Genomic DNA, 25,313 nt, shown 5'->3' on the forward strand with positions numbered 1-25,313 from the left:
CTCTCCTTGGTGCAGTCATTTATTCTAAATATATAGCTACTTGAAAGTAGTTGCTGTTGCCTTCTCTTGTGATAAACCTAGTGAATACTAAAGAAGACCATGGTCTCTGTGTGAACTGATTATTTTGTAGAAACCTGTGGAGTATAAAAATATTGCGTGAGTGTAAGGGAATTAAAATAAATTGGTAAGGAAGTCATCATCATCGCTTCCATGGGCACTAAACTGCAGGAGAAAATAAAAACTATTTCATCTACTTCAATATATTACTTTGACTATGCTCTCACTATTTCTTAATCCTAAGCTTGTACCATCCTGAGCGATGGCTGAAACTTTGTATCACTAGCACTTATGTTTTTTTTTTTGTTTTTTTTTGTTTTTTTTTGCCTCTTTAAGATTAAGATTAGCATTCCTCAATTGTAAATTGATTTGGATAAAAGTGTCTGCTAAATCAATAAATGTAAATGTAAATTTGTGTTGACAAAATAAAAAATGTATCTCAACTTTTGGGAGTAAGAAAAAAAAAAAAAAGAAATTTGCATTTTTTTTTTTTTTTTTTTTTTTTTACAGTGTATAGGCCTTGATCAGGAATTCCCAATGGCCCGTTTGGTAAGTAAGAGGTGGCTATAACAGGAATACAAACATTTTTCTTCATTTTCAACCCTAGAAGAGAAACAAACTGTAACAAAAACTTGTAAATTATTGAAAGATTATGATTTGTTTTATTTGTGACAATATGTTTACCATATGTCTTACAAAAAATATTTCCAAAAGTTAGAACTCAAGATTTATCATAAATTTGATCTGAGATGCAACTGTCTTTTTCTTTCTGAAATCAAGAGCTAAAACATGGAGATATTTATTGGGGAAAAGCAAACAATTTAAAAGGAAAAGCAATATGACATTTGAGTGGCAGCTTACAAAAGACAAGATGAAACATCAGGCTGAACCAACTTACTACTATTAATCAAATCTTTCACCACTCATTTGAACATTTTTATAATTTATGAATTAATATATATATATATTTATATATATATATGAATTTACTAATTATAATCACATTAATATAAGGTTTCCCATAGTCCCATATTAAAAAAAGAAGTACTACACATGATCATGACAAAAACACAGGTGCCTTCACTTGTACTTCATATGCTCACTTGACTGTTCAGCAGTGTATAAGCATGAAAATCACAAGACAACTCTAGCCTGAAAGATTTCATTACAATTAAACATCATGAAAGCCCATCACCTTAATTAAAAGCATGCATATATTTATAAAGTGCCTGGGAAAAGTATTTAAACCCATTGAAAAATGTTATCTTTGTATATTTGAATATATATATAAAATTGGTATACACATTTTACCAACAATTCTTTATTACATATTCATCTGCCCTAATTGAAGCCAATATGGGGTGTTTCTGAGTAGATATCTATCAGCATTGCACACTAACTGGGAGTAATATTTTCCCATTCTTTTCAGCAGATTTGCTCCAGGAGGTTTAAGTTTAGGTAGACAATTTTAAAATTTAGATTCTCAATAAAACTGATCAGAACCTTGACTGGGCTACTGGGTAGTATATGACTGAGTGGGATATTCACTTTTTGATTGAGTCATTCCACTGTTGCTTTTGCCTTTTGCTTATGATTATTGTCCTGCTCAAAGGTGAATTTTCTCCCAAACCTTTTAGCAGCAAGGTTCTCATGCAGTATTGCTGTGTATTTTGCTCCATCCATTCTTACTTCCCTTAAGATTTTCAGGTTTATTCATGCCAGTTCAATGGAAAGCTCTTGTTGACTGGTGCACTTTTACTCCAGTCTCACCCACTGACCTCTGCAGCTCCTTTTCAACCTTTTTCTTCTTGACCGTTGATAAAGTATTTTCTTTGGGTATGCAGGTGTTTAGTGTGAATTCAACCCTGGACATACTAAATCTGCTATGGCATCAAATTTAAATCACCAGGGCTTGAATTAGAGAGAGAAAAAAAAAAAAAAAAGCCACCAAATTAAAAAGACTTGTAATTTGATGTTATATTTCAGCTGTCTAAACATTGAGCTCCAGAGCAAAGGGGTTGCATTTTTTTTTTTTTTTTTTTTTAAATGTATAAGTAAATTTAATTTGTAAATGATTTTGTGAGTAAAACATTTAAGGATAGAGTTTCACACAAAACAAAAGTTCAATACATAGATTGACTTGCATGTTTCCAAATGTTCCCAAAGCCTAATCCTCATTCAATGCCTTTGGCCTTTAACTCAGCTTTCACTCTCTTCAGGTAGTCAGGGTCTGGATAACCAAAACTAGACAGAAAAAAATAATAGAAACACAAGTTCAAATATACTGCTTTTTTTTTATTTATTTTTTATTTTTTTTATACATGAAACCAAAATAAATATGTAATGTTTGATTACTGTTTTTTTTTTCTTCTAGACATGATAGACAATTGAAAGCAGAGTTTACATGAGGACATACCTTCCACCATATTTACTGGTCTTATGATGAATATCATTCCAGGTGACCACATTCTCTGCACCCGTAGTTGTTGATTTCCCGACAGTAAAGATCAGTTTCTGTTTAAAAGCCCTGTCCAGCAGTGAGAGCACTTCTTTTCCTTCACGATTGTTTGGCAAGTACGCTTGACGATTTGCCCCAAGAAAAGGCTTTCCTGGGTTTGGATGCTTCTTCTAAAAATGATTTTAGATGTATTAACTGTACCATAACCTTAAACAAAACAATTTAAATATAGAAAGGGATCTACAAGGAGGTCACAGATATCAGTGAAACATCTAGTTTATAAACAACTGCTAACTGTGAGAAGTGTAGAAGCTATTTATACTTTATATTGTGTTTGTTTTCATTGTTTTTCTACAGTTTTTGTGCTTCCCCTACATAAGGGGTGTCCAATCCTGCTCCTAAAGAGTGACTGTCCTCTAGAGTTCAGCTCTAACCCCAATTAAACACTCCTGAACCAGCTAATCAAGGTCTTACTAGGCATAATAGACACTTCCAGGAAGGTCTAAGGGAATGATTTATTGCACAGCCTGCGGACCTTCTGCAAAGTGCTTTGCATATTTTGTATATTGTGATTTTTTTTATTATTAATAAAAAGGTCAATCACAATTCCGTATGACTTATTCTTACCGTTTGAATACCACTGGGTATGTCGTAGGTAATTTCAATAGTGCCACAATCTGGATATCCAGGAAGACTCATTCTGCTTGTTGTTACATTCATTGTTCCATTCGGCTGGTTCCCCTCCAATATCCCAAACACTTCCTTACACACAGGACAGATGGATCCCAGACTCTCCACTGACATTCTTATACAATCCCGACAGAATTCATGTCCACATTTCAGTTTTTTCTTGTCGGTGAAGCTGTCCATACAAATAGCACACGTCTCCTCTTCAGCATGAGCATCTTTACTCTCATGTCTAGAATTGTCTTTTGAATCTTCATTTAATCCAGTATCTGCTTCACTTTGTCTTCTAAAATTCACTCTCTCATCCTGTACTGATCCACCCACTGCTCCTGATCCATAATCAGGCGTCGGATTCCATTTGATTCCTCTTGCATGAGGAATGTCCCCTGAGTAACCAATCAATTTCTTCATCTTGTCATCAAACACACTCTTCTGAAACATCTTCTCAATTTCAGCAATGGCAGGACCGAGGTGCTCTGGTAGTCCAACAAGTCTCCAGGGACTCAATACATCTGCTGCAACAACACGATGATGCTGCTGCTGAAGCTTCTCTACTGTTGATGCCACAAGAGTTTCGTCTGTAGGGTTTTTGAGTTCACAGGTGACAGCGGCTGATGCAAGTTTCTGGTAGAGTTGTGTTAAAGCTCTGATGGCATGACTTTCAAGATTAATATGCTGAACTCCTTTGGATAGAGCTTGAACCTTAATGGTTATTTTTTTCTGCAGGTTTTCTACATTTAATGACACTCCGTACTTTGTTTCAAGCTGTGATAATTGATTCTCATAGGAAAGTTTCATCAGATCCCAATGAATCTTGTCCATCTCAAGTTGAGTTGGAAGCTCCTTTATGTCCATGTCCAATGAAGACCTGATTTGTGGAGAAAAGTTGTTGTCTACATCCATTTGACTTGATTTGTCATTGAATTTGCCTTCCACTCTTGTTTCTTCTACCCCTCTTTTAATTACATCTGTAAATTTCTTCGGTCCAAAGAACAGGCAGTTACTGGCAGACATGGTGAACATCATCCTTGACTCCTCTGACTGGATGTGACGAAGGGCCTGCTTCACAATATCTGAATCCATGTGATTGTGATTAATGGCAGCATCACTAAAACTATCCGTACATCTCTGAATAAGTTTGTGAAAGTCCTCAGAGGCTTTAGACACAGAATCAGGGCTTGAGATCTTGGTGGGATTGATTGAGACAGACACTTCTGCCAAAAAAGAGACTCCATGCTGTTGCTCAATTTGCTTTATCTCCTTTCCGTAAGCGTGATGCATGTACCAGGACAGAAAGAAGGGTACAGTCAGTACAGCTGGTGTCCCATGTGTAATTCCAGCAGTGTTACTGGTCTCAGCTTTATTTGGAGCTCTAATAGATGCAGCAACATCCTCAACATTATTAGTGTCTTCTGATGCTGCAGTCACAGGCATAGAGCCGACCACCTAAAAACATATGATGGAATTTGATTTAAGGATTTTGAACCCACAGTAAAATGAAAAAATAGTAATACTAAATAATTGCTACAAGTCATTGATGAGTTTCATTATTATTATTATTACTACTACAACTACTACTGTACTATGAGCCTGAACAGGAATACTGTAGTTTAACAATGTGTTTTGCAGGGTTCCTCAGATCTGGTCCTGGAGGGCCAATGCCCTGCAGAGTTTAGCTCCAACCCTGATCAAACACACCTGAGCAAGCTAATCATGGACTTTAGGATCACTAGAAAATCACAGGTAGGTGAGTTTGAGCTAAACTCTGCAGGGCAGTGGCCATCCATGACCAGATCTGAGGAACCCTGGTGTATTGTAGGTTAGGCAGTTTTCTCTGGTTATACTGTACATATGCTTTCTTCTCTCAGCAATCAAAATCTTCAAAACAGATGAATAACTGATGAGATGATTGTACACAAAATAAACATGGTACCTTTGTTGACGGAGCTCTGTTCTTCTTTATCATGGACTTTTGTGGAACAGTCACAGAACGTGCTTCATAAGGACAAATCTGTGCAGCCACTTCCTTAGATTGACCATCCTTAACTTTAAACTTCAAAGATATAGGTTGTTTTTTTAAAACTTCTAGAGCTGCAGAAAAAGGGAGTACATTTTAATGCAAAGCTCTAAAACAATATGAAATAATACTAATAATTCACTGAAATTGAAATGCAATTGCCAGTGTCAGGAAATGTTACTGTAACATATAGACCAGTAGTTCACAAGGGGCCCTTGGAGTCAAAAAGGTTGAGAACCACTGATATAACCACTGTTATCTGGGATGAAGCCAATTACAGTTTATTTTAAAAAAAACAAACAAACAAACAAAACAAAACAAATCAAATCAGTCGCCAGATGTACATCAACAGGAAGAAATCATTTTGTTTGCAGTGATTTCACTGGAATTGATAGTGAACAGCAGAAAAGCGATAAAGAAGTGGAGTGTTTCTCTGACAGGTGTGTGTGTGTTTGTGTGTGTGTGTGTGTTGTGTGGTACTGCTGTCCCTTTCCATCATTAATGACCAACCAGGGTTGTCGTCCTGCTCAAGAATTGATGTTTCATGTGTGTTAGATACAGATTAAGCATCTTATGAATGTGATTCATTAAGAACTTTCACAGATGATGCTCATTTGGGAAAATGGCAGGGTGTTTACAGTCTGACTCTTAAGATGCCATTATATAAAATGGGATTAAGTCTGTAGATCATATGCTATAGCCACTTTTCCACTGTCGGGCCAGACAGTTCTAAGAACATTAAGGAATGGTTTCAATTACATTTCCACTAGAGCTTGGTTCAACACGACACGATTACAAACTGATCTTGGCCGGGAATTCTCAGCACGGTTGGCTGGTAGAATGTGAGTAATGACGTCGACACTCAGGATTGGTCGCTTGTTTGTTGCCTGGCTTTTCTCTGTAGCTGGCTAAGCGCATTATTTAAGTGAAATTAATGCAAGTTAATGATAAAATTAAAAGAAATATCTAATCATCCTCCATAACGCATTACCAAGGCAACGACTGGCACATTTGTATTACATTCCCAGAAGTTCTGTTATCAGAACCTAAGTGGAAGATGTGAAAGGTCTGTGGAAGACGCTTTGGAAATGAATGATTTGGAAATACCTGTGGTTTCTTCATTCACAGATACAACTCCAGAAAATCCACAATAAAAGCTATTTTAGACCCAAACCAGTCAATTTAAGATACCCACACCATTTTAGCTAAGCTTCTACAACACTGTGAACTCATATATCAAGTTTCACAGGACTCGGATGCAAGTAGAGTGCTGTACTAGTTGAGCTACCGAACATTCATTACATCAGAAAAAACATATGGTATTGTTCAGGTGTCGCACACAACAAAACGTTTTAGCTTATAAGTGATGCACTGTCTGGGGTAAAAGTGTTTTAAGGTCTTAAAAAATATTATGCAATGAACAATGTACTGTACTGTGAGCTTACAAATCAGTCTGAATATGTGTGAATTTTGTTCTGTGCAGTTGTGAATTGCAGTGTGTAATTGTGAAAATATTTCATACTCATTAAAGCAAAATAAAACTGGCTGAATCAGACTATGAATGAAACTGTATCTTTAAAATGTAACACTTCATTACTTACTCATTACATCTAAAAGTAATCAGTAATTTTAATGTTTGTTAGCGGTAACATGTTACCCCCAACACTGGTATTTGCCCTACTCTATTAAAGGTATAGTTTTTTTTTAATAGTTCAAAAATGAATATTCTCTCATAATTCACTCACCTTCATGCCATCCCCGAAGTATATGACTTTGTTACTTCAGATAAACACAAACAGATTTTTAGGAAAATAATCCATCTCTGTGAGTCCATATAATGCCACTGAATGGCTGCCTCTCGATGACCCCATCGAGAGGCAGCCATTCAGTGGCATATGACCCCATCCACTGGGGTCATATGGATTTCCGTCACGATCTGTGTGTGTGGTTTTTCAAGCATCAACCGAGCGACAGCCATTCAATGGAATTATATGGACTCACAGAGATGGATTATTTTCCTAAAAATCTCTGTTTGTGTTTATTTAGAAAGAAATTATTTGGCTAGGTCAATACCTGCAGCTCTTAATATTTTAAAATCATTCGGAATAATTTCTGGTTACAAGTTAAATCTGAGCAAGAGCGAAATTTTTTTCATGAATTCTGCAGCTAGGGACTATCCTTTACATAATTTTCCATTTACGATTACACACCACAGATTTACTTATCTTGGAGTCTGCATCACGGATAAATTCAAACATCTTTTTAAATTCAACTTTGCAACTTTGTATACCCATTTTCCTTCCTCAACACTTTTTTTCATAAAATTGATACCCTGATCCTAGGATTTATCTGGAATAAAAAGATACCCAAAATTTGTAAGATATTCCTTCAGAGACCCAAAATACTAGGGGAGATGGCTCTACCTAATTTACAATTTTATTATTGGGCTACAAATCTCAAGAGTCATGCAATACTGGTTAAATCAGGATCAATCTCAGGATTCATCTGGATGGTTTAATATGGAGGCTACTTCATGCATGCCCAGTTCACTGACAGCCTTAATACATGCCCCCATTAAATGCTCTTCGTCTCCCTATACCAAAAAATGTCATCGTTAAAACTACACTGAGAATCTGGAGGCAATTCAGACACCACTTTGGATTACAAACTTATTCTATCTTCGCACCTATAGCAGCAAATTTTGCTTTCCCACCATCACTGATAGATACTGTTCTTTCTCACAGTGGTCAGCACTAGGCATTATAACATTTAATGATCTATAAATAGATAATGTCTTTGCATCTTTCCAGCAACTAGCAGAAAAATGTACATTGCCTAGACACCACTATTTTTAGGTATTTGCAGGTTCGCAGTTTTGTTCGGGACATGCACCCTCAGTTTCCTAGCTTCCCTAGAGTTACTCCTATTGACTTTTCTTCAAGCCCATCCATATTATGAAGGGTATGATCTCATATCTTTATAATGCAATTTGCACTTTGCGTGAATGCCCACTTGCAACTATTAAATCTCAGTGGGAGGAGGACATAGGAGAAAATATTCCAGAAAAACAGTGGGAAAAGATTCTATGGCGGGTACATTCTTCATCTTTTTGTGCCAGACATGGTCTGATTCAAAATTCTTCACCGTACCCACTGGACCAAAGTTAGACTTTCAAAAATATATTATGAAGTGGATCCCACTTGTGACCGTTGTTACCGGGCACATGCAACTACTGCACATATGTTTTGGTCCTGTCCATCTCTACAGAATTATTGGTCCCAAATCTTTAAAACATTATCTGAAGTTCTTAAAAATCATATCATACGTCTGGCTTTTGAGATGCCCAAATATAAGTATGATTTTATTATTATTATTATTATTATTAATGATATGGTTATTGTGTTTTGTTTTGTTTTTGTTTTTTTCATGTGTGATTGTTGCTTCTTGGTTGCTTTGGTGTATTTTTTTGTTTTCTCCTCCTTTTTATTCTTAAGTCATATGAAATGCTTTCTATGTTCATTTCTTTCTTCAGTATTTACTTTATTCTGTTGTTATTTGTTGTGTGCGGACCCTTTTGTTAACAAGAGACGTATATGGAGGTCATATAAGTATATGTATATGTTTTGCAATTGTATGTCATATTTTGTTAATATGGAAAAATGTAAATAAAATGAGGGGAAAAAATATTTAGAAAGAAATTCATATACATTGGGGTTGGCATGAGGGAGAGAGAATGAGAGAATTTTCATTTTTGGGTGACTTTTCTCTTTAAAAATGCAAAACACTGTATATATTTCAGCTATTCCGATGCTTCCAGAAGATTTAAGTTGAAAAATGTATTAAAGTGAATTATCATAAATCATATCACCTGTTGAAGGTGTTATCTGCACCTCTGCACAGGACTCATCGTCCATGAGTTTAAGGCGATGGACAGATGCTGTTCCATCCAGTCTTGACAAACAGCTCTGAAGGGCTTTCTGTAATGTTGCTCTCCATCTGTCTGGAAATGGTTCTCTCTCATCCACTTTTATTATAAATTTAGCAATATCCAGTGGTGCTGAAGATTGTGACATTTCATCACCGGATGCATCAATGTCCTGTTATAGGGAAAATAATTATGAATGCAAAGTTACGTCAGAATTTCTATGTGAAAAAACTTTCATACCAGAGTAATGTTTAAAGACTTTTAAAAGTAGAAATGTAGCAATTGTAGACCATAAACTACACCACAGCATTTTTACTAAATGTTTCTATATTTTATATTGTTTATCCCATAATTGTAATTTGACAAATGACTGCAAAAATAAAGAAAAATCTAAGCTCCTATCATGTCATTTAAATCAAACATTGTGTCACAAACAGGTGGTGTCAGTGAATCCAAGAAACAACACTAACTACTGGAGAGAAAATGGGAACAAAGGAAACAGGTAAAGAAACTAGAACTAAACCATAACAGAACATATCGGGATAAACCGTCCGCACACTCTAGACCGTGCATATGCTCTTTTTTACTCGAGTGAGCGAAGTAATGAAGTAAACAAAATGATTTTAAACTTTTTTTAAAGAGTTTTAATTTTGATATACAGACTTAGATTAAATATTAGTTAAGCACTCAAATTACATAATGTCAATATCCAGAAGTTAAACAAAAATTATATGAATTTAGAATTATTTGTAGTGGATGCGCTGCTTTTGAATGCTTTTCCAGTGGCACGCAACGTTTTGATGTTGTAAGACAGTGAGGTGTGCTAGGCGCATGACAATTGCTCTTTAAACAAAATTGCAGAACTTATGTTCTGAGAAAATATTTCTCGCGAGAACAACAATTATTGATGCACACTTTCGTTCGGTGGTAAAACGGTCCACTGGCCTGTTTGAAAAAGTTTGACAATACTCAATAGGTGTGCTTTTGATGCTGTGGAGGAATACTGTAGCCTAATGATAACTCCTGTGATCTTACCAACATTATGAAAAATACCATTGTATTTGAAGGCTAGAATTTGATGGAAATAAGATTTGTGACACGCTGAGTCGAACAATTGGCAAAATTTGCCATAGACAAAATTGCATACATTTGACTCGTTTAAAACCATTAAAAATACTATTTTCCAAATACCTGCAGTACTGCCACAAGAAAAAGTGTGTACGTCTGCTTAGACCCTGACGTGGCGCTAAGCATTTTTCCACATCAAAGACCGGTTTTATAAATATTATGACATATATATATATATATAAAAATGACATAAAAATATTGATATATAGCTCAAGCTCTACTCTTTAGTCAATACCTCTTCTGACTGTGAGTGTTGCCTTCCTTTTGTGATGTTTTGAGGCATCTTGTCATTCAGAGGTGGCTGTGAGTTTGATTTGTGTGTTCCATCCTTTGTGAAGTTTTGATGCTTCATGTCATCCTGAGGTGATCTAGAGCCATGACCTTCAGTGCCTCCTACATGTGAGTCCTAACATTTGGAAAATACACCATCTTGAAACCATTTAAAACCATTTTAATTACACATTTTGAATGAAAAAACACATTTATATATTTTCAAAGCAATGTGTCTGGACAATAAGTTTTTGTTCAGTTTCCATTGCTCAAGGAATACCTTGGAAGTGTTTGTTATTATTTTGTTGTTGTTGTTATTTTTAATGAGCCTTTAGATCTATTAATTTGGCAAAAACACTTTCTTCCATTTTGCGTTCAAAGTACACATTTTATCAGTTTTTGCGTTCATTGGGAATTTGCTGGGTATTCCAGAAAGCAAGGTTATCTTACCATCACATATACCCTGAACTCTCGGTTGATTAACCCAAACCTTGCTTACTCAAGGTATGCAGGTTCCAAAACCACGGTCTGGAGTAAGTTCGGTCAACCCAGAGTATGAAACTCAAAATTAACAGTGACCACACAAAGACATTCTCAACAGAGCCAAATCCATGAGCCGGAACTTGATAACGGACACTTTGATTGCGTTTAACTTTTAGACATACACTCGTGAACTTCCCTAAGCACTTCCCCTCGAGGGAATCCCCACCGCCATTTTGAAGTGCGTTCAACTGTATCAAGTGGACGAGGGAAGTTTATTTCAACAGACACTCGACCCCTCGATTGTGACTGAGAAAGCGAGTCTACTCAATATGTACACTTCAGACAGATCCATAGACACAATGCAACATGATTGTGACATCACAGCAGGTCACGCTTAATTTGCCCACACAACTAGTGTATGAAATTGGCATTATTTTGATATTTAACTACATTTAATACTTGTAGCTATCTTAAGCTGACTGTTATAGTTAATTGTATTATCATTTTTGTTTATGTATAATTTTTTTTATTTATATTTTAATATAAATATATTAATATTTAATATCTGTATAAATTATATTTTTTTTTACAGCCTAAGCACACATACAGACCTATAGAATGCCAGCATATGCTGGTTAAGTATGTTTTGAAGCATGGCAGCTGGTTTGAGCTGGTTTAAGCTGGTCAAGTGCTGGTCCTAAGCAACTAGCTCCAGCATAAACCAGCTCAAACCAGCTGTTATGCTTCAAAACCTACTTAACTAGCAAATGTTGATTTTTTTCAACAGTGTGGTGCATAAACATCTGTAAATAATAAATCGGCTCCATGTCGGATTGCAGTGATCAAGGGCATAGGGTGTTCCATTTAAACACACTGCAAGGGTTCTGCCAGTAGTGGGTACTCATGCAACGTAAGCAACGACGTATAGCTGAGTGAATGAGACGGAGGGAAGTTACCGAGGGAAGGGCATAAAAAATTGGACTTATGCTGCCTTCGAGTGCTATCAGAATTATCATAAATTTGAGTTTACTAGTTAAAAATTAGACATTCACGCCCTCTCAAGTCGTATTTATCACTGGGAAGCTCAGGGATATTTTTGATACCCAAGTTCCCAAGATGGGCGGGCCTTAAAATGTAAAAATACTGTGACTGATATCCTGTATTCGTTTTTTTCCCACCACAGCTACATCACCTTGTCTTGTCGGTAAAGTAGTGCATATTTACATACATGAATAATCATTTGAAGCATATTGTATGTTTTACATAGCGTGTATTTGAACGAAATTCCAGAATCGTCAGCCAGATCTCGATAGCATATGGTTGCCAATGAATGGGATGCTAAATATCACTTTGGCTTTAATAAGATTTTCACAATAAATAGGCGAGAATAAACCTGGTGTCCTCCATGAATCCTGTTCTTTCCAATAAAGCTCTTGAATGCGACGATTTTATAATCACAACTTCAGAAGACGGAAGTAGGAAATTTCCGATAGCAAGTGAATTCAGCATTAAATGAAGCCTAAGAAGAAGAACACCATAATTCTTTCTTCTTCTTTTGTTTAATGGCGATTTACATTCTTAGTGCATATCACCACCTAGTGGGAGGTTATGTAATCTTATCTTATAATCTTTCTTTAATTGTTTTTTTATTACTTTGAATAAGAATTATAATGTTTGTTTGATGCTAAATCTATACAATTAATAAGAGAGATGACTGGCCTAAAAAAAGTCGGTGGTTTCAAAGATAAGTTTATTTTTTATGTTTAGCCATTTTACTTCCACATTTGTTGTGAGATGCATCACATATGAATTTTATTATAGAAATACATTATATACACTGTATATAAATTATGGTGATTTTAACGGTAAAAGATCGTAAAAATGCTACAGTGAAAAACTGTTAATTGGTTTACAGAAAGTTTCCGTACTATATACAGTGAAATAAATGTAATAGATCTAACTGTACATTTAATGTAATTTTACAATAAAATACGTGACACTACGTGACACTTCACATTTGATGTATTTTTGTTGAAATAATATGTTTCTTCTTAGTTTTTTTTTAGTTTTTTCTATTCAGTTATTTACATTACGGTTTTATGTTGCATCTAATGTTAAATTAATGTTTATTGCATTTTTTAATGTCATGTGTGTTACCATGATGGTGTTTAGTGTTTGTGTGAATGACACTGTGTGCACCTTATATATAATAGTATATACCTTCTCAGCTGAAGGAAAAGCTACTTGTGATGAACTTTGATTCATCATGTGACTCTCATCACCACTGTGTTTGGTGGTTGTCTGTATATTATAAATGTACAAAACAGATATTAGTTCTTCAATAGGTTGGTAAATTAACATTATATCAGTTAAGTTAAATCTGTAAAACCTAAAACATTGCTACAGTACTTTTTTACAGTAAATTTCTGGCAACCACAGCTGCCAGTTTACTAGATAAGCAGAAGCCTTTATTGTCATTGCATTTCACTTGTTCTGCATGTCTTTGGATTATGGGGAAAACCGGTTAACCCAAAGGAAACACACAGAGAATATGCAAACTCCACACAGAAAGTAAACATAAATATAAAATTGATATTTTGGTAGAATTATGATCCTCAGAAAATCTGTAGCTAAACCTCTACTCTTTAGTCAGTACCTTGTCTGGCTGTGAGTTTGATTTGTATGTTTGACCTATTGAGAAGTTTGGATGCTGCTTGTCATCCTGATGAGGACTAGAGTCTTGACCTCTAGCGCCTCCTGTTTGTGAGTCCTAACATTCAGAAAAAAAACACCATCTTGAAACACATTTCAAAACATGATACTTGTATATTTCAAAGCAATGTGAATCTCTTGGAATCAACAAGTATTTTACTTTTGTTCGTTTCAAAGAATCTGTTTTCCATTGATTGACTGGTTAATTAATTTGACACAATCAATAATAGATACAGTCAGGAGTGTGTCTCAAACTGCAGGTGTCAAGCTAAACTGGGTTACCACAATTACCAGTTATTAGGGCCAAAATGAAGAGATTTTTAAGTAGATTTGAGTATGTTTTAGAAAGAAACGTGTTTAAAGTTGGTTGTTGTGTGTTTTGTACTTTAAATAAAGCAAAGAATTGTTTCCAACAATCAATTGGGGGAAAAAAAAAAGAATTTAAAAAAAGAATGTAGAATAAAGTATAAAGTGTACATTTTAGTAAAATATGGATTGAAGATGATAAACTTCATATTTTAGTATGTGTTTGGTACTCACCTGACCAGTAGGAACCTGCTTTTGCTCATAATCACTGTTTGATGAAAGTGGGGTCTGTTGAATTAAGAATGTTCAATACAGTCAATAAGTGCTTGCTGTGAGTATAAGCAAATCAGCAAAAAGATGAGAAACCTGCAGAATTACACAGCTAATATGCATATTTTGTAAAATAAATAAAATTCAGTCTTTTGGAATTGTTTTCACTCCCACTAGTAACTGTGAATGAAACTGAAGCTGATGGGTGAATTCGAAACGCTGCTTCATGAAGCTTCGAAACCTTTTGTTTCAAATCAGTCATTTGGAGCATGTATCAAACTGCCAAAGTCATGTGATTTCAGTAAACAAGACTTCGTTATGTCATAGCTGTTTCAAAAAGTTTCGAAATTTCAATGGTTGGCCATTAAGGGGCGATCTCAGTGAACCCATGAACTAGTCTATATGGTTTTTAATTGATCTTGGATCAGTTTTATAGATTTATAGACATTTGCAATGACACATCTGTATAATAAAAAGGGAAGAGCAGTAGTTAATTGTCTCTTAGTTGTCTGAATAGCCACACCCTCCATAAAATGGAAAAAAACAAGCCCTACAAATTAATAAAAGAACACATATTATACAGACACTTCATATTTAATGGTATTATATGATTTGTAGATTCCATTTAATAGACTAAACTTTAAATAATACATTTGCAATTGCTTTGTAAAAGGTGCTTTTATGCATGTTTGGATTGAGTTCCCTCTTAACGCATATGGGGAACGCCTCAGCAGGAACCGGTGTCTGAAACGCTATCAAATCACAGCAATCATATTGGCCGGCGACAGCCTGTGATGTCACTACTAGTGCGACCCCAACGCACATAAGGAGCGCCTAGAGAACAAGTCATCCTCTTTCGTCTTTCAGGGACTGTTTTGTTTGAAGCGCTATTCAAAGGTAAGAACGGCTGTTTACAGACGTTTCAGTCAGTGTGCACATCCATGTATAGTTACCTGGTAACACACTTGACTCGTCCGTCTTTGTTAGAGCATGCATGCCCAGTGCTTGAGAGTTCTGTCGGCACTCGCTGTGAGCGTTTCCCGCCGAGGAAGCTCCACTCTCGTTTGTCTGCCTCTTCTCGAGGGAAGCAGGACAGGATTTTGTTATGAGAGTGTTTAGCTGATTTAGGATGTGTCCTTAATATCAGTAAGCAATGCTCTATTTACATTTGGACAAGCGATGTGTAGGTTTGTGTGCAAGCTTAAGGTTATCGTGGCACCCTTACTATGTGCCTCTTTTCTTTGTGAGGTCTTAATATTGGGTAGCATTAAGAACGAAATATCACCTGTAGTAAATGGCATGGCCTCCTCTCGATCTGAGAGTTGGTTTTCTAGGCTGCCGCTCATCTGAGCTTCAGGTAGTTATGTCAGGTGTTCAGTTGTTAGGCTGAAGTCTCCGCTTCATTGAGCTCCAGGAAGGTCATGAGTGCATGTGTGCTGGCCCTTCTTTTGGGCCGCCCCGATATCCGGCCTAGGCTTGTACTCAGGAATACGTCTTTTTTGACAGAGGCGGTTCAGCTGTAGCTTTCCGCCTCCTAGCATGCAGTAGCCCGGAGTAAGCTACTCCTAGGAGAGCCTCTCCAGCTTAAGACTAGCAGCTAGTGATCCTACTACGCCTCCTCTCTTTGTGAGAGTCATCCCCGGCCGGGGCCCGCCTTCTGCATTAGCCTATTAATGCAAGTGGCAGGCCTTACGACCTCCTCAATGTATCTAGGTTGAGCTGAAACTCCTCTTGATATTAGAGTATAAGCGTTAGAGTATAAGCGATAGGAACTGAGCTTCAGTTCCCTGGTGGTGTTAGGCACAGACAAATAGCCAGGTGTTGTAGGCTTTCGTTGAAAGCCTCCCCTGTGGTTGTCCTTGAGCGTTGTTAGACTTCCTCTCGTTTAGAGAGCGGAGAGCACTATGCTGAAGTCTCCGCTCTCTAGAGCTTTGGTAGTAGCTTTGTCTAGTTTCAGCTTGAAGCATCTCTCCACCAAAAGCTCCTTGATTATTATCAAGTCACGGAGTCGAGTGTTGCAGGCCCCTCCTGTGAAATTTCTTCCTGCCTCCATTCCTTCAGAGCTGAGCTCAGACAGCCTTTTTCATCTTGGAGCGAGAGTTTTTGCTCAGGTTTTTACCTTTGAGCCTTTCTCGGGTTAGCTCACTTCGCTCCCAGAGCTCTGCGCCCCATATGTGCCCAACACCAGTGATGCTCAGGTCGAGCGTGTCGAGTACTCCCCCCTTTCAGGGTGAGTTGAGCACACTCCCTTAGAGCTCAAGCATTAGCCTCAGGCCTGTGACCGTGTTATGCTAGAGTAGTAGGCCCTGACTGAGGCCTCCTCGTCAGCCCGGTCGCATAGTTTTGTACTCCCCTTGTTTTAAGGGTAGAAAGCGATATGCTGAGTGCATGGCTCATGATGGCAATGCGAACAAGTATTCCAAGCCTGCATACCTCTAGTGGCTATCTCTGCTGGAGTTAGATTTGCTACCAAGTAGTTGGCCCTCCTTGGGTCACCTTGAAAGCGATCCTCTGGGTTGAGCTAGGTTCCTTAGTGTCCTAGTTCCCTAGAATTGAGCAGACGGTTATCAGGTAGCTCAGGCTCCACCTGATACTAGCCCTGGAGTTCTAGATTTTTACCAAGTAGTTGGCCCTCGAGCAGGCCACCTTGAAGGAGATCCTCTGGGTCGAGTAGGTTCTTAGCACTTCCAGCTAAGATAGTATTCTGACTCCCTAGAGTTATATCAGAGTGTAGGCTCTTTAGGAGCCTCCCTGGTACTTGAATTGAGCTTGGTCAATACTCATCTCGGTTGAGTCCAGTGGGTACTCCCCTCGCACCGAGGGTCATTCTTTAGAGTACTGTGCTCCCGAGGTCTGATCGGAAGGTTGAAGGTCTCTCGTGAGACCTCCCTGGGAGGTCAGTATTTAAGGCTGAGGACCTCGCCCCTGAGTTGGTCATTGAGGTTTAAGAGGTTCTTTTTAGTAAGATCTCCCTTGATAGATCAGCTCCTGTTGGAGCTGGAGTTACGTCTCTCTTTAGGGTCCCTATTTAGAGTACTCAGCCTCCAGAGTGCTTATTAAGAAGCACTCTGTAGATCCCAGGTTGAGCAGAGTAACTCCCCTAGATTGCAAGGGTTCAAAGCACTATGCCGAGTCCTGCTCCCCAGGATGCCCGTCTCTACGTCCGGTCTGAGTTGGTTACTGCACAGTTACTGCCAGTTTGCAGTCCCTCTTTCTGGACCCATCCTCTGGAGGCTAGTGCTTTAGAGATTCTGTTTTGGTAACAGACAGGTTGCTGGCCAGACTAGGTTACTGCTAATGTAGGACCAGGTCGGCCTCCCTGGCGGCAGTCAGGGTAGACTATGCTCCCCTGAGAAGTAACTGGCCGGGGCTCCTTTCGGCTCCCTGGCCACATTCCTTTAAAGGGACCCCTTCTGTTTGAAGTTGTTGGTTCCAAGCCTTTGAGCGGCCTTGGTAGGCCTCTAGATGTTTCTGGAGGCCTCTTTGAGGCTTATAGCTTGGGTGGTGGCCATAGGGAATGCTGTCACTGACAGCCTTTGCGACCCGTAGAAGGAGTGGCATTTCAGTTGAAATTGTTTTCTGATATTTGTCACAGCCATTCTTTGGCATGCACTCCCCTCAGCATGGCGGCGTGGGTATTTCGTTCCCCATATGCATTAAGGCGCAGTGTCTCGTTCCCTTTCTCAGGGAACTTCTCAGGTTATGCATGTAACCATGGTTCCCTGAGAAAGGGCGTCTCCTTGCCATGCCTTGGGGCCGCCTGCTGAACAGTCCCTTCAGATGATAAGTGGATGACTTGTTCTCTAGGCACTCCTTATGTGCGTTTGGGTCGCACTAGTAGTGATGTCATAGGCTGTTGCCGGCCAATACGATTGCCATGATTTGATAGCGTTTCAGACACCGGTTCCCGCTGAGGCGTTCCCCATATGCGTTAAGACGCAGTGTCTCGTTCCCTGTTCTCAGGGAACCATGGTTACATGCGTAACCTGAGACGTTTTCATTGCATTTACAGTTTTGACCAGCAGGTGCCGCCAGAAAGTAGTGTTTTGAGTGTTTTTCAATTGATGGTTCAATTGATTTAGAGTTTTGAAAGGCTTTGTTTCTCCCATCACTAACAGAAGCCAATTTATGTTGGTTTTCATGGACTTGCAGTTTGCTTTCCTTATTTCCTGTGTTTTTGTTCCTGTTGCCTTGTTTCCCTATGTTTCCCGCTACTCATTTGCTACCATAGTAACTGACTATGTTCACCTGCCCTTCCTCGTTATCTCCTATGTATTTATTGTTTCTGGTTGTTGTCCAGTATTGTCTTTGCTGTTGCGAAGCTGTGTTACAGTCTCTCCAGTGTATGTTTTGAATTACCTGCAGTGTTGACAACTTTGCAACATTTTTCCTTTTTCCAAAAAAATTACTAGCGACAAATCACAATGGTAAGCTTGTAATAATGGTGGTACTGGTGGGTTTTCGCGGGAAATTGGAGCATGCTGCTGTTCATCTTTGCGTCATTACGACATGTCTGTTTATTTAATCACCATTGGCAGCGCGATTTATTGTAATGCTTTTTTTTTTCTCAGTTGGTCAGAACAAAAATGGGCAGATTTGTTATTTACTTGTTCAGATGACATTTTCTAGTTGTAATTCTTATTTTGGTCATACTTCCAAAACAATTTGTGATACCAAAGTACACTTCCAAAGTGACTGACACACATTCTCCTCAAAACATTAGATTCATCCGCGCCGAGGAGTCATGCAGATGCACAACCCACATAATGATGGTAATTCAACAAATAACTGCAAGTGCAGGTTTCAAACTGAGATAGCAACAAAGAGGCAAAACTTACGGACTGCTGCTTTCAATAATATATGTGATTAAGTGATGTGTAGTAGGACAGACAATTAATGAAAATATTTCTTAATGATTTGAGACATAAATAACAGAAAGCAAAAGTGGATTCATAAACAAGCTCAACTGAATTCTACCTCTGTCTCTGTGATGCAATTAAATAGTACCTACATGTCCTGAATGAGCAAATGTACATCAGTATCTACCTTATGATCATGTCCAGTTCTGGGAAAGTTTTGTCTATTGATTCTGGTAGGCTGTACAGTAACTACATTGTCAATGGAAGCCTGAGAGAATGAGAATATTCTCAGTTTGTGGGATTACAGTAAGCTATAAGTAGGTCATTTTTCTTTTCAAGAATTTTTTCATGCATATTTCATTTTAAACAATTTCCCTCTTATACATTTTACATTTACTAAGAAATTAGTTACAAGTAATAAACTGTAAATTTCAGTTGTGTCTTGTACTCACATGACCATTAGTAAACTCTTTGTTCTGCATTGTTGAAGATTGCAGGCTTGTTGAATCATTCGATGATGAGGCCTGGTGAATTAAGAAGAATGTTCCATATTTTAATTTCAATACAATCAATAATAACCACTGTAATCTGTTCTTATTAAATTTCACAAACTAGCAAACATTTTCAGATATCATAATCATATTGTGATTTATTTAATGAGAGCAGCTGACCCAGGAAAGTGACCAAGAATGCCATTTGAACCGTTTGAACTGATATGTTGGACAAGTCACTGCAGATGTAGCTGATCCGTTATTTACATTGTTTCCATTGCTGTGTTGTACAGTATATATACTGTAAGAATGACATGATCTATTTCTGATTTTTTTCTTGAGTCATGCGCTCATCCAGTCAAAAGGCATCTTTACACTGCAGGGTTTGCCTTAAGTTATATAAACAGCAATAAAATTATGTAGAAGAGAAAGAAGACATATCTTAGTTTCCTAATATTCACTTGAACATTTTTGTAGTATAGATGTCTGATGAAATTATCTATTAGCATTTATTGTTTTGTGCTCAATATCAATAACACAATAATGTAACATAGTTATATTTTTAGATATTGTAGTACAAAGGTGTGGTCAAGGGTGGGTAATATTCTTCAATATTACCAAATTTCATTTAATTTATGAGTAATTTATTTCACTATATATATATATATATATATATATATATATATATATATATATAATGTAAAAGGTTAGGATCATATATGTAAAAGGTTAGGATCAGGACAGGACAAAGTGAGTGATCCTATTGTCACTCAATCCACACGGTTGCAAAGAGACTATGTAATTGAACTGAATAGCAAGCCACATCACCTGTGAAGTGTATAGTGTTTGTGGTATGTTATCAGGGTTACTCGCCTGCCCTGAAAACACTTGATCAGTCTATGACAATACAGAAGAAAGTTACATTAGAGCAATAATGAAAGAGAACCATATAAATAAAGACCTATATAAGAACATTAATGCACCACTTCTTAACTGTAAATAATTTTAAATGCTAATTAAATGTCCATGAATCTATGGATGATATTGTTTCACGCTAGGGGTGTCGCAATATACCGGTATAGACGATAATCGTGATATTCAAAGCATGAAATATTGACATTGTGTTAATTTAGGGTGTGACAATATACCGGTATTGGCGATAACCACAATATTTAAAATGAATAGGACTCTTATGATATCATGACACGTAAATACTCCAGCACCAGTACCTGGTTGACCTCTCTGGTGGCAGTATTGCACCTTAACACTGACACCTGTCAAACAAGAAGACGACGCAGCACGTGCAGCTATAGAAGAAGAAGAACCATGTTTTCCGTACAGGAGAGCGAGAGGCTCTGTCCACACCCGAAAAAAGTAAGCTCGACAGTATGGGAGTTTTTCGGCTTCAAAGAAAACAGCACTTTAGACAGCCCAATCTCAGTTGCCTCAGTTGCCTGGCTACAGTCAGTGCCAAGGGATGGCAACACCACCAACCTTTTTTTATCCACCTCTGTGTCCATCACCCTGCAGATTATGCCATTTTACAGAGAGTAAGTTGCGATTATTTTACTAGACATGGAATGGGAAATGTCACATTAACCTGTTAACAGCGACTTTCTGTATTCATATATTTAAATAAAGGGTGATTCTTTTAATAAGTAAGTACCACGTTTTCTTTACTTGTCTTACTCGGCGTGATGTAGCTATGCATGCAGTTATATGCCCTCAAAATTCAAGATACACGGGCATTTTTGCCTCAAAGAGTTTTTGTCATTATATCATATGATATTATGTAAGTGTATTACAATATCACACGAGCAAGAGTGCCGTTTCCCCCAAATCAGCACAAATGCAAGGTTCATTTAACTTATTGTTAAATGAACAATGTGAGTTACATTTTAGACACAGTATTGTTAATATTGTTTATTTTTTTCTTTATTTCGCCAATGAAAATTTTAAAATTATGAACAGCAGAACAGAGTCCCCGTGCAACAGACAGACATTTTTTGTTATACTCACTGAATCCGCGTTTTGAATGAATCAGTTTAATTAATGATTAAATGACCCATTCAATAAAGACAGTCACTTGCTTCCTTCCTGAATGAATCAGTCATTTGAACAAATCGGTTGAATGAATGACTCACTCACTCATTAAGACAGTGACTTGCTGCCACCTACTAGCAGTTTAGTTTCATATTTAAAGTACATTTTAATTAAAAAGTTAAAATTAAAAATAATTCCATATTTAAATATTGAATTAATGTATGTAGACAAATTGTAAATGCTGTGTAAATATATTAATGCCACTTCTTATTCTGTGTCACCTCTGTATTGCAAAGATGGATTTTGTTGATAATGATTTCATTTATAGGCTACTAGGCTAGTATTAATTTTTATTTCTTTAGGTCTTAAAAAAAGGTCTTAAAAAGCCTTAAATTTGACTTTTAAAAAATTGCAGCAACCCTGAAAAAGAAAAACTAAATAAACAAAGTAAAAATTAAATTATGTAAAAATTTGACTGATACATTTTTCCCCCCAAGGATTCTATAGATATCGCGATATATCGATAATGTGAATTCTTTTGGCCACAATAACTATGGTATGAAAAATCTAATATTGCCCTATTTCACGCCTTTTGAATTTTGAATGCCTTTTACACTACTATTGTTTCCCACCTCACTCTTAAAAATAAAGATTCTAAAAGGGGTTTTTGCAGCGATGCCACAATAGATCCATTGTTTTTCTTAATGAGAAGAACATTTTAATAATCTAATGAACCTTTTTTCCACCATAAAGAACCTTTTGTGCAATCGAAAGGATCCATGGATGCAACCATCAATGTCAATAAAGAACCTTTTTTTTTTAAGAGTGCTGTTTAAAGAAAAAAATAACTGAAAATTACTTAATTGATAAATTAACATATGTGTGATTCATAAATGAATAATAAAGTTACTCTGTTACTCACTGGTGCAGGGTCAACTTCCATATCCTCTTGCTCCTGTGACATGACTGCGAGAGAATCTCCAAACAGCAACTGAAACCAAACTTTGGCTTTGATTAAATAATCAATACCCAAATAAATATGACTGTAATTCACAAACAAACTGTAAATACTCCAAATACTTTTGCAAATTGATGTTCAAATGTATAAGACCGGTAAACCGGTAGTTCGAAATCTTAGTGAACGCCAACAAGGAGAGAGGAAACAAAATATGGCGAACATCAGATAGCCTACCATTAAAAAGGTGTAGATGTTAAAATGAATCCAGCATTGATGTCGAATGCTCAATTTTTCACTATCGTTTATGTAGTTTTATATGTTGTCTTCAAGATTGAAGCGATTTTAAAGAGAATGAGTTTACTTTCATTTTCTTTTCGTGTACAAACACAAACACACGCGCGCTTTTAGACATTTCGTTACAATTCGATAGGTCTTGAAGATGAATGTCCATCTTCACACATATTTGCTCACATTTAGCTTTTATTCTTGAGTCTAAAGACGTCAGGGCTGTCGATGTTCAAAATGACGGTAATTATGGTTATTAAATTTACAGCGCAGTTCCAGGATTTTACGTAGGTCGCTCGACAGTAATATCGATACATTAAAGAGCAAATAAAAGCACAAATCTACGTTTTAATCTTGTACTTACCGAAAACCGTGAGCTGTGAAGTGTGAGCTGTTGACCTCTGTACTGCACGATTCAACCCGATCGACTGGTTTTCGACTTCAGATAACGAAAGCGAAAGTTATTGGAGGACATGAGGCAGCATATGACTGCAATACAATGTTTGTTTAAAAGACGACACTGCGATTTTTACATCTGTAGCATATTGTATCTATATATTAAACATCCACGTGCTGTATTTATACATAACATATAAAAAAGCATAAGACCCATGAAATTATCCTTATACTATTGGGATTATTATCATTTGAAGGATGTGTCCTTGCTGATATTTCGAAAACACAGTCCAAAGAAAAATAACAATAATCTGGAATTTATTCTGTTTGTTAAGACTTGATTGATGGGGAGTCTGAGCAATGGAGAATCATCTATTTTTAGTCTTTTGAGTTTCAGTAACTCTCTTCCTCATTCTCTTTAGCTGAGAAAATATCCAGAAGGTAGAACCAAACTAGCAGAGCATCTCAATGATGGGTGGATTACAACTCGGTTAGAATGCATTCTTGCAATAATAATTCGGTTTACAAAAAAAATCTCCATACTGTACAAGTTTGATATTTACTTAAGTGTAATGTGACCTCTCAATTTCATTTAATTAGCCTACTATGTTATCAAAAATGTTATATAATGCATTTGTATAATTTAGAGATTCTTTTTCTTCTAAATGTATGTATGGCTAACCTATAATTAACAGTAGTTCTCATAACGTGATAAAGATTTTATAAGTTGTTTAACTAGCTGAGAGATTTGATGCTATTCATGAGCGTTTATCAACTACTAACATACGCATTTTGCAGTGCCAATACAAAATAGCGATCCATTCTGACTAACTCTTCAGTTCATGAGCTCCCCCTATCGGTTAGACATGTGGACGACACATAGCACTTAAAGGTACAGTCCACCCAAAAAGTCATTTTCTCACCCTCATGTTTTTCCAAACCTGAATGCATGTCTTTCATCTGCGGAACACAAACGATCATTTTGTGAAGAATGTTGATGTCCATTCTATGGACATCAGTGGAAAAGAACACTGAACACAGACATCTCTTGGTCGCGCTATAGGATCTTTGGAAATTATGAAGATAATGCTGCAGATTAAGTGCTCTTTCACAGATCTGAAACCTGCTCTAAAATCATGGATCAAAACAAAGCAATATGAGTGGGATCAGAGTAATTATGTGAAATCAATCCTGCTGTTGAGAACAAATCATTTGCTTTTAATAACCTTTGGAACTGAGTTATTTACATTCAATGCATGATAAGACACGCAAGACTTGCACACAAATATCTAATATCAGAAAAATCCTCCCATATGTATCATTGTTTGTTAAATATATTTTGTTGGACTGTAATATACTCCTTTGAGAAACTTCTTTCTATTTTAATTTCTTATAACTAGTAGGTGGGGTATGAATAAGTCAAATTAACAGTAAAATCGCCTACACAATCAAAACCTTAATCACGGCGGCAAAAGTCACTTCACAAACTGACCTAGAGTACTCTTACTGCAGGAGAAGATACTGTTGCATGAAAAAGAGGCTTTCAAATTTAAAAGTAGTTGAAGAGGTGATGGAACTTCCTTTGGTTTTACCCTGAAAACAGACCTCCTATTGCTCACCAGACTACAGAAGAACTGAACAGAGCTGCTGAGAACATTGATCTTTGGACGGTTAAACTGCTGTTATCATAAAACTATGATGTAACGCCCCAGAAATAACAGATACAAACAAACAAAAACAGTTTACAGGTGGCATACAATTAAGATCACAGTTACTTAAAGGGATAGTTCACCCAAAACTGAAAAATTATCCCATGATTTACTCAACCATTTTACCCACAAGCCATCCTAGGTGTATATGACTATCTTCTTTCAGACAAACACAATGTGAGATATATTTAAAAATATCCTTGTTCTCCAAAGATTTATAATGGTAGTGAACGGGGGCGTGTTTTGAAGCCCAAAATAA

The 25,313-nt window shown here is 36.9% G+C and overlaps 1 protein-coding gene across 16 annotated transcripts; it reads right to left on the reverse strand.

Annotated features, from left to right (window-relative positions):
• Window positions 1-696: 696 nt before the first annotated feature.
• Window positions 697-24,910, reverse strand: dtx3lb.2 (deltex E3 ubiquitin ligase 3L b, tandem duplicate 2). 16 transcript variants are annotated; one of them, XM_051913525.1, is made up of 15 exons: window positions 24,838-24,910; window positions 23,314-23,388; window positions 22,629-22,697; window positions 20,492-20,560; window positions 19,625-19,696; window positions 19,360-19,440; window positions 14,278-14,331; window positions 13,682-13,795; window positions 13,246-13,326; window positions 10,508-10,678; window positions 9,088-9,316; window positions 5,136-5,293; window positions 3,143-4,648; window positions 2,474-2,685; window positions 697-2,301 (listed from the first exon to the last, which is right to left on the reverse strand). In XM_051913525.1, exons 3-15 carry the CDS (start codon window positions 22,668-22,670, stop codon window positions 2,232-2,234), a joined length of 2,859 nt encoding a protein of 952 aa, XP_051769485.1. In that variant the 5' UTR covers window positions 22,671-22,697; window positions 23,314-23,388; window positions 24,838-24,910; the 3' UTR covers window positions 697-2,231. The 16 variants fall into 16 exon arrangements, with proteins under 16 accessions (XP_051769485.1, XP_051769486.1, XP_051769500.1 ...); XM_051913526.1 differs by having other exon boundaries at window positions 22,629-22,708; window positions 24,838-24,876; XM_051913540.1 differs by having other exon boundaries at window positions 22,629-22,714; window positions 24,838-24,852.
• Between the last annotated feature and the right edge of the window lie 403 nt (window positions 24,911-25,313).

The sequence above is a fragment of the Ctenopharyngodon idella genome, chromosome 11 (assembly GCF_019924925.1).
Source record: "Ctenopharyngodon idella isolate HZGC_01 chromosome 11, HZGC01, whole genome shotgun sequence".
NCBI classification, from domain to species: Eukaryota; Metazoa; Chordata; class Actinopteri; order Cypriniformes; family Xenocyprididae; genus Ctenopharyngodon; species Ctenopharyngodon idella.

Bases quoted from the DNA above. Each gene is read 5' to 3' on its own strand.
- dtx3lb.2 (XM_051913525.1), bottom strand. From the start codon at position 22,670: ATGTCACAGGAGCAAGAGGATATGGAAGTTGACCCTGCACCA. The intron at 13,327-13,681 runs GTACTGACTAAA...TATAATATACAG, and splicing joins CAAACTCACAGCCAGACAAG to ACAACCACCAAACACAGTGG. The intron at 2,686-3,142 runs GTAAGAATAAGT...AATCATTTTTAG, and splicing joins TACCCAGTGGTATTCAAACG to AAGAAGCATCCAAACCCAGG.